The sequence below is a fragment of the Cyprinus carpio genome, chromosome A5 (genome assembly GCF_018340385.1).
Source record: "Cyprinus carpio isolate SPL01 chromosome A5, ASM1834038v1, whole genome shotgun sequence".
In the NCBI taxonomy this organism is placed as follows: Eukaryota; Metazoa; Chordata; class Actinopteri; order Cypriniformes; family Cyprinidae; genus Cyprinus; species Cyprinus carpio.
In genome coordinates, this window is record NC_056576.1 from 27,706,757 (window position 1) to 27,721,321 (window position 14,565).

Sequence of the window (14,565 nt, forward strand, 5' to 3'; positions counted from 1 at the left end):
AGCAGCAGGGCCAGTCACAGTCAGAGCAGAGCACACCGATCATTATCAAAAACTACTGCGGGAGTCCAGCGAGAGTCACATCACACTCGCTTAAGTCCGATCAAACACGTCCAGAAACGGGACCACCAGAGTCTGCATATCCCTGGATATTTGCCCTGCACGACTGCTTGGCTCCGGTGTGTCATCTGAAGCAGGACTTTGGATATTATTAAGGATCGTAAGAGTACCGTAGATTTGTTTTCTCCGCAGTGGGACGGCTCGATCCACCCCCGAGTCTGATCTGATGATTTGAGAGGGAAGCAACGCAGCGCTGTGACTGTACACCATATTCCTGCAGCTTCAATCCACATTTCATCTGAATCTGCAGGCGTGCTCCACTGATCGACCGCTCTCCATCTACGGGTTTCCTTTCTAAAAAACAAATCTCACCCGAGATTGCAACTGACGCCATTTTTACAGCGATAAAAACGCCGTTTGCTTGAGTTTGAAGGATTGTAAAGCGCTTGTCATAATCTAGTGGACGGATTTAACGTTGCTCTCTTAGACTTCAGCAGCAGCAGCAGGAGCTTCAGAAATGGGTGAGTTTTTACCTCTGCACTCCTTTAACCACCATTTCAACATGTCATTTTTATGATATTACTATTTATAATTTAATTGACCTGAAATGAGTAAACCGATCGGTTTGTTCTGCATTGCATTGCATTGCAAAAAAATGCAGAGCTCCATTTTAACCACAAGAAAAAAAAAGTGGACTATCGCCAGTCTGCCTTATTTATACGGAATACTTGTGTAATGTGTCCTAAATCAGCTAAATCTACATACCCATCATTACTTATGGCAATCATTAACGAGTAATAATTTAATAGACTACAAAAGGTGAATGTTTATCTAACTCACCCTGAAGCCTAGCAGCATTTGCCACGCGGGAGAATACCTGAGCTGTATGATCATATATATATATATATATATATATATATATATATATATATATATATATATATATATATATAATTCAAAGGAAAAGGCATTATTCAGAGTAATTTACTGTAATCGTGGCCATGCGGCAGTTTCCCGCTGATAGAGAGTAGGCGTGTGTTTGTACTGTCAAGCGCCTATAGTATTTTCCACTATAAACCACCATGTAGGCTTTCTTTCCATGTCACTTGTGTTCTTAATCATTACAGACGGAATTTGTCACAAAACCTAGCGAGCTGTCTAACAAGACAGCGTTTGTGGGCAACTGAATGTCCTTTGCTGCCCATAAATGCTGTCAAATAGGAGTCTCACTAGGTTTTGAGACACATCCACGTTTTTCTGTGATGTTAGCAATGATGAAACTGTTGCCTTGAGTGTTTGGTTTCCTATCTGATCTGTCATGGTCAAATTAATGTTTGCTGACATTTACCAAGATCAGATATTATTCAGAACGAGAATTTAAGAGGGATTTCAGTAATTATTAATATTCTCCATGCATAGCAGATCTTAGATTAGTATCATGCCCCTCATTTGATTGGCTGAAATCTGCCTTATTGCAGAAAGGGGATGAGTTATGAGTGATCTGAGTGGTTTTCATCATCTTTGGATTGAAACGTAATGTCCTTTAGGGAAACTTAAAGCTACTATGAAATATATATATATTTTTTTCTTTCAAGAAGCTTTTTGTTGTACATGTCACAATAGAAAAAAAGACTATCACAACTTCCAGAGCTGGGTAGTAAAATATCACATTAAAACACTAATAATCAATCAGATTCCAAAAATTAAGTACTTGTAATTAGATTAAATTACATTTTAAAATACTCATAATCAGACTACAGTTATGCTACCTTTTTATTGATTACATGATTACATATTACTCACACAATGGCAATAAATTATTCATAATTTATTGATTCTCCCTAATTTCTCTTTTCCATATTTTAAACGTTCCTTTCTAAAATAGCCTACCACTTATACACTTAGAAAGTCACACAAAGACCAATCACTAGTCCAGCATTTGACCACTGGATTTACAAGAATAATTTCAGGTTTAAGAAGTGTTTGAACATTGCTTCAACCACTGATGAACACATTCATTTTTATTTGAATGATCACTCAGTAGGTTATTTATCCATGTATTACTATAGCTCTGGAAGGCTTTTGTCTTCAACACATTAAAATCCACAAATTCACGTTATTTCGTACTTGCATGTAATGGAGGCATTCCCAAACTTTTTTTGTCATCAGAACATCTTTCACCTAATATTTTTACTTGAAGTACCCTGAGATTTTAAAATAAATATTTTAATAATATCACATTTGCATGTTCATGGTTTTCAATAGTCATGTGACATGCAGGTAATCAAATAAAATATAAAACATTTTTTTAGTTTTTTTTTTAATTTTAAAATTTTGATTGATATTATTTTCAAATTACTTATTTTGATTTGACATTTTATGATTTACTTAATTATTATCTTATCATTAAACTCACAGACCCCCTGCAGTTATTTATGAACTCCAGTCTGGAATGCCTTGATTTAATGTAATGTGTAATACACTTCATGTTGTTAATTACAACGAATGGAATATATTTTCTTACTCTTTGTATTTTTATATCAATATGGCACAAGATTGTCATATTTAAATCAATGTGATAAAGGACTTAGGTCAAAAGTAATAAGTAATCGAAAAGTAGTCTGATTATATAATGGATTAGGTTACTAACTACAATTTTTCTCATGTAAATTGGAATCAGTAACAGACTACAATTTCTATCTACCCAACTTCCATTAAATGCCAACTTTAATTTTGACACAGCCTTTAGGAGACTGATGCCATTTGAGGATGCAAGACAAATGATATGTTTCAAATATCTTACCTTAAAGGGATTGTTCACCCAAAAATGAAAATTCTGTCATCATTTACAAAAGAAAATATTTGGCTAAGTGTCTCAATGGAAGTCACTGGTGATCAAAATTGTTTGATGGTCACCAGCATTATTCAAAATATCATCCACAGAATATCTATGCACAGAAGAAAGAAAGTCTTACAGGTTTGGAATGACAAGAGAGTGCAAATATGATGACCGAATTTAAATTTTTGGGTGAACTATCCTGTTCTCTTACAACAACTTTCATAATAATTTGTCATGTGTTGTTGCTTAATAAAGACATGATCTCTCTATTTATGCTTCGGTTGGCACAAATATTGAAATTCTGAAGAGGAATATGAAGGCAAATCTGGCATTAAGCCTAATTTAAGGGGAAATCAATGCTTTGGTTTCATCAGAGTTTGGTCAGAAGCATTGATTAAACTTTATCTTCACTGAGGCCTTATGAAATACTTGAACTGAACTGATGGTGTGCGGTCAGGAGGCTATATAGAGTTATGGAGTTTTTGGACAATATAAAATCTTGATTTGAGTGCTGTGGTTCTGACTATGACTTTATCACTCTATAGTTGTTTCAGAATGGAAGAGGAACTATTAGTAAGTCTTCATGATTTCATATAAAGCCAATGGAAGAACCCCGGTTAGATGAGGAGACTGAACACCTTTATCAAAACACAAACACGTCCACTTATGGAGTACTTGCCTACAACAAGATTCGAGAAAACCTATTGTATCTGTATATAGATAGAGTATACCATTACACAAGTATACCATTACACAGTTTTTGAGCAAAGGATAAATCCAAAGTGATGTTTATGTGTGTGAATGGAGCTCCCTCTGTTCCTGGCTATGGCTAGTTGCACTGGAGGACAGCCAAGTCCTGACAGGAGACAAAGGAAAGAGGGAGATATCCAAGGACATATCTAATTTTTGGCAGCCGTTCCAAACCAAATATCAGAACAAGAACACCTTTTGGCAGCAAGCTACAGGGGGAGGAGGGCCGTTTAATTTTTTTTCTTTTTTTTCCCTCTTGACTACAGCCATTTTGTTTTTGCTGCGGTCGAAATTCCGATCTCTCCTCAGTTTAAAATTTACATTTTGGCAGAAATCCATTTGCTTTTGTCATCGAGGAAAACAAGACAAGGGCGGCTGGTTTTCTGTGAATTCAAGTGGGATTGGCTGCACATTTGGAAACTTTGCTGCAGAAGGACGGTATCAGATGTGTTTCAGTTACTCGGGATGGCCGGCACCAGGGATTGTGTTGATGGATATCTCGCCAGTATTGTCAGTAGTCTAATTCAAAGCGCTAATCAGTCAGACTTTGATTTAGGCTTGATCCTTAAATTTGATAAAAACCTGTAAACCTTATCTCTTAGTATAATAAAAGAAATGATTGTTTGAATATGTTTATGCATCATTGCCAGTTATGATTTGAACCACACTGTGGTAAACATTGACCCTCAGTTTGCTGTTGCTAAGCAGTTAAAATCACAAAAGGGCAATAGATAGCACTTAAACAGCAGCTGTCATCTGTAGTAGGGTATGAAAAATCTCCAGCAACCAATAGCATTAAATACCTCCAAATTGACCTTCATTACTGTTCACATGCAGGCAAGGTTTACACAGCATCCCACAGGAATAAGCAGGTGATTTCTGTGAAGCATGTGATTTTTCAGTAAAATGTGCTCATGAAGTAACTGGATATCATTCTTATGGAATGGAATGAAGTGCAGCATTGCTAAGCATTTTTATCTGCCATCATTTCATCTAAAAATGAGATGAATTGTCATCATTTTCTCACCCTGTCATTCCAAACTTGTATGGCTTTAGTTCATCTTTCGAAACACAAATTGATATGTTTTTTAATGAAATCTGAGTGATTTCTATCTCTACATTAAAAGTCTATTCCACCAAAACTTTGATGCATTAAAAAGTTCATTGTTAAAACAATCCGTATGATCTTCTTTAAAGAAATGATTGCTTTATGTGATGAACAGATTTCATTTATTTCCATGGAGGGACAAAAAGGAGGAGGAAATAACTTCATGTGTGTTTCAGAGATAAATGAAAGTGATTCAGGTTTGAAACAACATGAGGGTGAGTAAATGATGACAGTTTCCATTTTTGGGTGAACTATCCCTTTAAATAAAATAAATTGTGAAATTATAGAGTAACATGATTAAAAACTGCAGATATCAGAATCGAGGCAGACACTTCTCACAGTCAACTGATAAAAGAAAAGCTTCATTTGAAAGTTAACAGTATTGTTCCTAATATTTACACATGAAATCAACTGTTTCACTATGGTACTATAAGCCCTTTATTTAAAGTGCCCCTATTATGCCATTTTCAAGGTTCCTAATATTGTTTTGGGAGTCTTCTACAACAGGTTTATATACATGCAAGGTCCAAAAAAAAAAAAAAAAAACGCCTTTGTTTTCTCAAAACATGCATTTAATTTCACCTCATTTTCCAACAATTCTCAAACCGTTAGTTCAAAGCAGTTCTAAGATTCAGTCTCTCTTAGCCCCTCATTTCCATGAGCCTCCTCTCCTCTGATTGGTCAGAAGGCCCAGTCTGTTGTGATTGGTCTACCGTGTACGGCGTGTTTCAGAAATAATACGCCCATTGCCATAGTTCCGTAGGAAATTAAAGATAGATTGGAGAAGCAGTCGTCAGTAAAATGATGGAAACAAAAAAAGATTGGGGTTGTACTGCTGTGGTACAGTGTAACAAATTTATTTTAACAACTGATTCTTTGCAGCCTAATCTTTCGGAAGTGAAAACGAACAAGTTATAGTGTTTGAGGGCATGACATTGAACATAGCATTATGCAAATGTGTTACCCGTGACATGCAGCCATCACAGAAGTTTAATTTGAATTACTAATGACTCGTTTGGGCTGTTCAGAGTTGATTCTTTCTTTTGGGAGACAATAACTTTGTTTATCGTGCACTTTTGGCTTTGCAAATTTGCAGATCGTTAACATTCTCATACAGCTACATTACACACTGCATGAAAGGCAATATTGGAAATGGCATAATGGGGCACTTTAATATCACATCTACTACGACCCCAATAAATATGTAAATGAAGTGACATTGGGTTCTTTAAATTATATTTAAATCGTATTTTGGGGGGTAATTTCCATAAAATTGCATCTACTACTAAAACACTCAGATCCTCATAGACTTACATTAGAAATGTGCAAACTAGTGAAAATGGTGAATGTCAGCAGTTGCTAATGTAGGACTGTTTTGTTGTGTTTAAGGCGGTGGTCACTTGAGTCGTGTTTTGCCCACAGTCTCCTGCCAATAAAAATATTACTTTTTACTTAGTCAGAGAGAGTGAAAAAAAATAATATATATATAAGGCTGCTGTGATTTTAATTCAGTTTATTTATGTATATATATTAGTCATAGAGAGAGAATAAACAATATTTTAATTCAGTTTATGTTGCATTAATACAATTATTTATGCCATCGCTGCTGTGATTTTAATTCAGTTTATTTTGCAAGCCTACTTGTATCTATTTCTTTTTGAGGTGGATTGTAAAGATCATTTCTGCCATGCCCCTCATGTCACTTTAGCACCTTTTCTCATTAGTGTTGTGACAGCTCAGTCATTCAAGAAACTAGGTTTCCTAACTGGCCTTGAAATTAACATCATGGTCAGCTTGTTTCTCTGTGTGACTGCATCTGGTCAAGGTGCTGGAAAAGAACGATTTTTAGACAGCAGACACATTTGGTTTAATTCTGTTTCAATCCTGGCAACCTTACACGACCAGTGAGTGTTTATTTACGTCCCACCACTGTTGTATAATATACTTTGCGTAGCTGCCCAAAGATACGGCACATAGAGTGTGTAATTCAGCCGTGTCATGACAATTGATGTCTGTCTTGAACAAATGTGGCAAGGATTGTGAAGTTTCCTTTCTTTTGTAGAACTGCAGGGCATGTGTCAGCCGTGCCACTTCTGAGGGGCCTATTGATGTTAGCCAGAGCAGACGCCTTATTTGATTTAACACAAACGAAAATCAGCCTGTGAAGGAGAAGTACAGCCTATTCAATGTGGTGTGCTGCTGAGTACATGGGTGTTCGATCGTTCAAGCTGACAAAACATTGAAAATAATGTCTTGCCAAAAAATTCCAGTTAAAAGAAATGACATTGAACTGACTGTACTTCAATTCCTCACAGCCCCCGTAGCACCATGGGAAACATAACTGGTGTTTCTTGCCAATACAATTAGGCTGGGAGGTATATCCAATATTTATGATATATGTAGCAACACTTTAAATATTGCAATGATTTTACTGTGCTTTTTATTTGGTAATTAAAGTTGCAATGAAAAGGAAGTAGTGATAGATATTTTCTTCCATATCGTGACATACATCTGAGTGTAACGGATTATAAAATAAGAAGAAAAAATGTGGAGGGGTGCGATTTTAAAGGGATAGCTCCCCCCCCAAAATTAAAAATCTGTCATCATCTAGCTACTCACTCTCAAGTTGTTCCAAACCTGTATGAGTTTCTTTCTTCTGTTGAACACAAAAGAAGGCATTTTGAAGAGTGCTGGTAACCAAACAGTTGACGGTACCCATTGACTTCCATAGCATGAGAAAAATTACTATGGAAATCAATGGCTACTGCCAACTGTTTGGTTACCAGCATTCTTTAAAATATTTAAAGAAATTCATACAGGTTTGGAACAACATTAGGGTGAGCAAATCATGCCCAAATGTACTTTTTTTTAATGAACTATCCCTTTAAGCAGACTAAATGTTTGGAGAAGTTCAGCATTTTGACATTTTATGACATTTTGATGAAAAAATGACACGGTGAGAAAAAAAAAACATGTATGAAGGAATTGTTCACAATAAGATCTTGCATTTAATAGACACAAATATTTGATGAATATAGAGTAAGTTTGAAGACTATGGCTGCAGAAAATAGAAAACTTATGGAACAATTATTGTATACAATTTATGATTAAAGTATGTTTATTATTTCAAAGGAGTTTAAATTGTAAATACATCCCTTTGGTATCTTATCAAAAAGATAATGATACAGCTTCTTAGAGTTTCCTCTGTGTTTACCACAGGATCTCAACAAAGTGTGAGCACATGGTTGTTTGGCAAGGCTATTTGTGAGTCTACCTCAAGCCTGCTCTCTGCTCATGGCCTTAAAAGGGACTGGGACAGAGAGGAATCCTCTCAACACAGCACACAGACTTGACACCCGATTACAGATCGTGTCAGTTCAAAAAAGTTCTTAGTTTAAATTGTTAAATTCACAACAGAAATGTTTGATATATTGCACCAAACCAAGTGTTTAAGTTTTTAAAGCATAAACATGTTTTCATGAAATTTAGTGACTTTACAGCACTGGCATTAAAAAGGGAAATTGGCAGTTCTTTCAACGGCCCCAGGTCAGCTGATTATCCTTTCTGTTAAGCCCTGATTACAGTTTCATGGTGAACTTTTCAGTAACGTATCAAAACACCAGGCATTTGATTGGATTTTTACATTATGTCATCATTAACCCAGTTGAGCTGATTTTGTTGAGATGAATTCGTTCAGATAATTGCCCCCCGATGCTCTGATCATCTTAATTGAGATGCATCAGAAAAGAGGGCAGATCAGTATGTAAAGTCCCTTGAGTATGAGCGTCTGAACTCTGCCAGACAGGGCTTTCTGTTACATAAACTGGGTCTTGGGGTTTAGTGTTGTGTAAGAGGAATAATATTTGTATAGATGTATAGATTACACTTACACAACCAATAAACACACTGATTACTGACGGGCTCTTGAACAACCATATTTACTTGTGGATGTAAATCGTTGTGTGTACATACAGAAAATAAATCACTCCTGTTTACTATTATGCGAAATGAAGTGGCTATTATTAGATATAGCCTACTTTTACAATTGTAAGAAATAAAGTTGCAATTAAGTGAAATGTAGTCACAATTACAAGAAATATTGTCAACATTGTAAGATACTGTGTAAATGTATGATTATGAGAAATAAACTTATAACTACAAGTTATGAAGACTCAATTACCTTTTTATATTTTTCACTTTGAGGCGTTCGCATGCTTTCATACTGAACCGTGTTTGTGCAGAACAGGATTAAGCCCTTAAATAAGGAGCGACAACCATTTGTAGCTGCAGTGTGTATGTGGTCACTGTGGCGTTATGTCACATTTTTAGTCGGCTTGCCAAATAGCTAGAACACCCAAGATGCATTGGGACGCTATTCAGAGGTATAGACAAGTAAGATATAAACAACTGGGTTTCATTGAGGATTTGTGAATTGCTGTGTTTGAGTCAGCATAGGCTGGAATGAGAATCATGCCATGTTGACTGTCATTATATGATGGATAGATAGAGCTGTTTAGTCTAGCGTTGATCCAGGCAGTCTTGCTGCCGTTGTTTTCAGTAGCCTCTCATCTGTCACCTGTCTGCCAGTTGAAAGGGTAAATGACACTGAGCTCTGTCTGACAACAAGCCAGCAGCAGATGAGAGACTGAGCTCAGTGCTCCAAATCCTCAGTCCATATACATCAATACTGACATCATGCGTCTGACGCTTGGGGAGCGGAGAGTTTGTGTTGAACTCCTCTCCAAAATAGAAACTGCTTATTTCAAGGATTAGTGTTAAATTTGCCACCGTCCACCATTCTGGCTATTGTCAGGCTTATCTAATGTTTGTGTCTCCAGGCATTGACATAGGAATGACATAACGTGTGTATGTCGTCAGTCTGATCCAATCAGAATGTTTTTAGAATGATTTTCAGACCAAGTTGACGAATTTTGTTAGCCATGGTATGTTTGGACTACAATAAGGTTTCATTAGTTAATGTATTATCAAACAATGAACAATACATTTATTACAGTATTTATTAATCTTTGTTAATGTTAGTTAATGAAAATACAGTCATTCATTGTTAGTTCATGGTAATTCACAGTGCATTAACTAATGTTAACAAGCAATACTTTTGATTTTAATAATGCATTTAGTAAATGTTTAAATGCTGTAGAAGTATTGTTCATGCCTAAAGTATTGTTCATACTAAAGTAGTTAACTAACATTAACTAATGAGCCTTATTGTAAAGTGTTACCGATATAATTGACATATTGAATGCCAGTATCCCGAAAAAATTCCTGAAATGTTTTTTTTTTTTTAAATTCATTCAGTACCCAATTTGATGCTATTATGTGTGTTGCGGAGGTGTTATATTCAACCTTAATTGGCCTTTTCCAGGTCTGTGGTCTGTGTGATGTCTGGAAAGTGTTTATCTCTGGGCCAGAGGCCTCATTTGTTGACTTTCACACCGTGACTATTCTTACTCCACTGACCACTAAAGCAAATGAGCTGGTCAGCAAATGTAATTATGGTGTCAGGGAGTTTGCCTGGAGCCAGCGGTACAACTGTTTCGGTTGAAGACTGGCTTAAACCCCAATCCTGATTAATTGGTGGTTTAACAAAGACACATGTGTCTTGTTCAGTAATTCACCTTGCCCACTTAAATAGGATTTACGGTACTGAGGAAGTATTTAATCATTATACACCGGGTCTGATGTACTGAAGTTTTAAAAAAATTATATTTAAATTCAGTCAGTATGCCTGTAAATTATGTTCATGTAATGGCCAATAACTGATAAATTCTGATATAAAAATTCTATTCTATTGTGTCTAAAATGTAAAAACTAAAATCAATGGTTTGAATGGGAATTTAGGCATCGCAGTAGGGATGGGCGATATGGGCTTAAAAATGTATCACGATAATTTCTGATATTTACTGCGATAACGATATCAATGACGATAATTTAGGGAATCCTGTTTTTTTTAGAGAAAAATATTATCTTTCCTCTTTCCTAGTTACCCCAAATATAGGGTGTTGTGAGCAGTACACACGACTATTTATTTCATACTGGAAGCCGGAGGGCGCCCTTGCGCAGAAACTCCACATATGCACAGTAGAAGTAATGCTCCAGGAAATCACTGATATGGACAGAGGTATCCAGCGATCGCTGTAGCTGAATAAAACACAGATAGAGAAATATTGACTGAGGAAACCTGAAGACAATAAACACGCGATTGCAGAAAATACATGGTCTGTGTTCTTCAAGCAATCTTGGGTATTTTCATAAGAATAAAGTATATTTATAATGCAATGGTAATCGACATAGCCTTTATCACTGTATATAATGCTATAAAATAGTATGATTTCTGCCTTATTCTGTGATACGAAACCACATCTGATCTCAAAAATAAGTTATTTGAAACCTGTTATGAAGTTAATATGGAGAAAAAGCACGTCAATAAATAATATCTTTGTTGGACAACAGGGTTTGTAAACGACTCATACACATGTAAAACTGTATTGCACACGTGCTACTGTAGTACATTTACTCAAGGCTCAGACCGATTTTTGTCGCACTGTACAGTGTTATCCAAACCTGTTCCAGATTGTAGGAGGAGCTGCTCAAACGTCCGCATTCCTTCACATCACTCCACACAGTCGCACACAGAAATGTGTCATCAACTAGACTTTATCGTTATTATCGTGGGAAGACTAATTTTTACCGTGGGGAGAATTTTTAACGGTATATCGCAAACGATAAGATATCGCCCATCCCTACATCGCAGTATTGAAATGTCTGATGCTGAGATTTGTTAAAGATTTAGATAAAAAAAGTTTAATCAGAGTCAGTTTTTTTGAGAGCTCTAATTGAGTGTTGAATGATAATAAAAAATTATCTAAATGTAAAAACAGGGCTATAATTGAAAGAGGATAAATAAAACAAAATGTCTAATATCAGCCATTATCTGACATGGTACTGGTTAGGGATGCACCGATATCGGTATCGGGCCCGATACTGAGCTCTTGTACTCGTACTCGTTAAAATGCCCCGATACCAAACGCTGATACTACACAGCACGTGATCAGTGCCATATTCAGACAAAGAAACACAGACAACAGAACAACAGACAGCAGAATAGAGTTATTAGAAATTAAGGATGTCTACGAAGTATATGTATGCAATGAATATAATGTTAAATATTCAGTATTGACGCCTCTGTAGCTGATGTGCGCGAGCTGATAAAGCATGCTGAGTGGATTGAGCGCGCGGTGGCGGAGATGCGTGAGCTTGTCAAGTGAATATCCCTTTCATCACTGGAAAGTTTGTAGTTCGGTCGGATATGTCAAAAACAAGTAAAACAATGCACAAGTAACTTAATGGTGGGGAGGGAGAGAGAGAGAAAGAGAGAGAGAGCGCACCCACACTTCTGTTTTCTGAACTTTAATGTTCACTCACTTAGCACACGCATCATTGGGTTTAAGTCTAAATCGTAAAAATAAGACCATTTATAGGGGCATTCACTATAAACATAATTTATTTTCAACCTTAGGCATACACCATTTTCAGGCGAAAGTGAATCTAGCAGCCTGTGTGAAATGCGCTAGACTGTTACTACTTGTTCCTCTCATTCTGCACCAGTACAAATACATGCACACGTTGCACATGTTTCGCAAGCTTGAGTTTTTCTGCAATATGAGTGGCTTTGTAATATAAATCTCAACAAGTTTCATAAAAAAAAAAAAAAAAAAAAAAAAAACACGACTTCTATTTGTGAAAAATCACAGTTATTGGAGATTTATAACGTGGTTCCCTGCATTATTACAATAAAGCGTGTGATTGCAGCTCTAAGGCGCTGCAATGGAGCAGCTCTAATGCTATTAAATTAAAAAATTAAAGATAAATCATAGAGCAAAAAAAAAAGAAAGTAACAAAACCTTGTAAAATACATTTTAATGGGCATAATTAAGTGTGAAAATAACCGAAGGATATACAGTCAAACCAAAAATTATTCAGACACCAGATATAATTGTTTATATTTTTTTTACTAGTGGGTGCAGGACACTATAGTTCATGTAAGTGAGGATAGCAAAATAAAGTAAACTGTGACAAATTTTCATACAGTGGACTACCAGTAAAACTGATACAAATTTGGGACCAAAAATTATTCAGACCGAGTCTGGGAAAAAAAAAAATTGAAGTTCATTTTAGTTGAAGGTTTGCATGAACCTGGATTACAACATGCCCAGGAGACTACAGGCTGTCATTGAGGCTAAGGGTGGCCCGACTAATTATTGATTGTTGTGTAAATACTGTCATACTAACAGCTTTATGAATAATTTTTGGTTGATTGTAATCCATTACATACAGTACCTTTCTACCAAAGTTAGCTAACATTATCAAGCTGAATTTGTTATGACACAGTTTAACTCTGAGTTCTTGTCATATTTTGTTACCATCTTCTAAACTATAGAGAATAATCTGTGATAATGTGAGAAATGTTGAAGCTGTCTGAATACATTTTGTTTTGACTGTTTCTATTTAATAAATGAAGTTAACCAGCTAACATTATACATACTGTTTTGGTTTCTGTACCCAATATTTAAAAAATTTACAAACGCAATAAAAATATTGGTATCGGTACTCGGTATCGGCAAGTACAGAAAAATAAAAGTACCGGTATCGGGCGAGTACTGGAAAAAGTGGTATCGGTGCATCCCTAGTACCGGTAAATCTCTAATTAAAAATCTGTAAAAAGACATTTAGTATTGTGTAATACACAGCTGTGTTTACATCCCTGTAACCAATGAGATCTGTCTGAGGGCGGGGCTACCCAACACAGAAACGTAACAGAAATAGAAACCAAGTGTTAGCAAAACATCTTGTAACTAATTGCTCATTGCAGCTGGTTGGGACGACAAATACTCGGATTAATCTTGAATGAAATGGGGTTTATCCTTGATGCTTTATCGTGTCATGTCTGGTCAGAACACATGTAAGAGAATGTGATGTGGTTAAATTACTTTTTCTTTACTTTTTGGCATGTCTGGACATGTGTGCATGTGTTTATAGATTTAATCAACTAATAATTTGTTCTTTTTGACTCTGTTTTTAGTTTCACCTGGGAAAAACTCCACCTTAGCGAGATTTATAAGATTCCGGGAGCAGTAGAGCCAAAAGCCATCACATCCCTCTCTGATTAAACTCAATCACCCGGACCGTGTGTCCCTCTGCCCTTTTTGGGTCTTCCTGATTCTTGGACTAAGCTTCCAGATTGTCAATGGAGCAAAGAGACCTTACTCGGACGGCCCAGCCCAAAGGAAACGAGGAGTTCTTCTCCACTGTTACCACCATCAACAGAGCAGATCTCAGTGAGGTGGGTCTCCTTGCCAGTCCTATAAAGAGCCTCCCTTTACCTGGTGAACAACAGGATCATGAAGAGGACGAAGACCTCGGTCTGGGGAAGGACATTGATGTCACTTCTAATGCGGACAGTGAGAGATGGGGGCAGGGAGATGGGCTGGAGGAGCAGGAATTCTCCATCAAGGAGGCCAGTTTCTCTGAAGGCAGCTTGAAGTTGAAGATACAAACGACCAAGAGGGCCAAGAAGCCTCCTAAGAACCTGGAGAACTACATCTGTCCTCCTGAGATCCGCATCACCATCAAGCAGCCAGGAGAGCAGAAGACCGGCAAGCATGCCAGGAGTGTCAGGGGAGGGAAGGAGGAAGATAAAGGACCCCCCAGAAAAAGGGTTAGTGTCACTGTCAGTGTTTAGAAATGCTGTTGTTTTCTTGTGTCATGTGATCACTCTCCTGTGTTGATGCCA

The 14,565-nt window shown here is 36.7% G+C and overlaps 1 protein-coding gene across 1 annotated transcript in view; it reads left to right on the forward strand.

Annotated features, from left to right (window-relative positions):
* LOC109078834 (SET-binding protein-like) overlaps window positions 1–14,565 on the forward strand; it is a 61,844-nt gene continuing 47,279 nt past the window's right edge. The window contains exons 1-2 of the mRNA XM_042756691.1: window positions 1–578; window positions 13,855–14,490. Of these exons, the coding sequence (XP_042612625.1) occupies window positions 14,020–14,490 (471 nt within the window). The 5' untranslated portion in view covers window positions 1–578; window positions 13,855–14,019. The remainder of the gene's footprint in view (window positions 579–13,854; window positions 14,491–14,565) is intronic.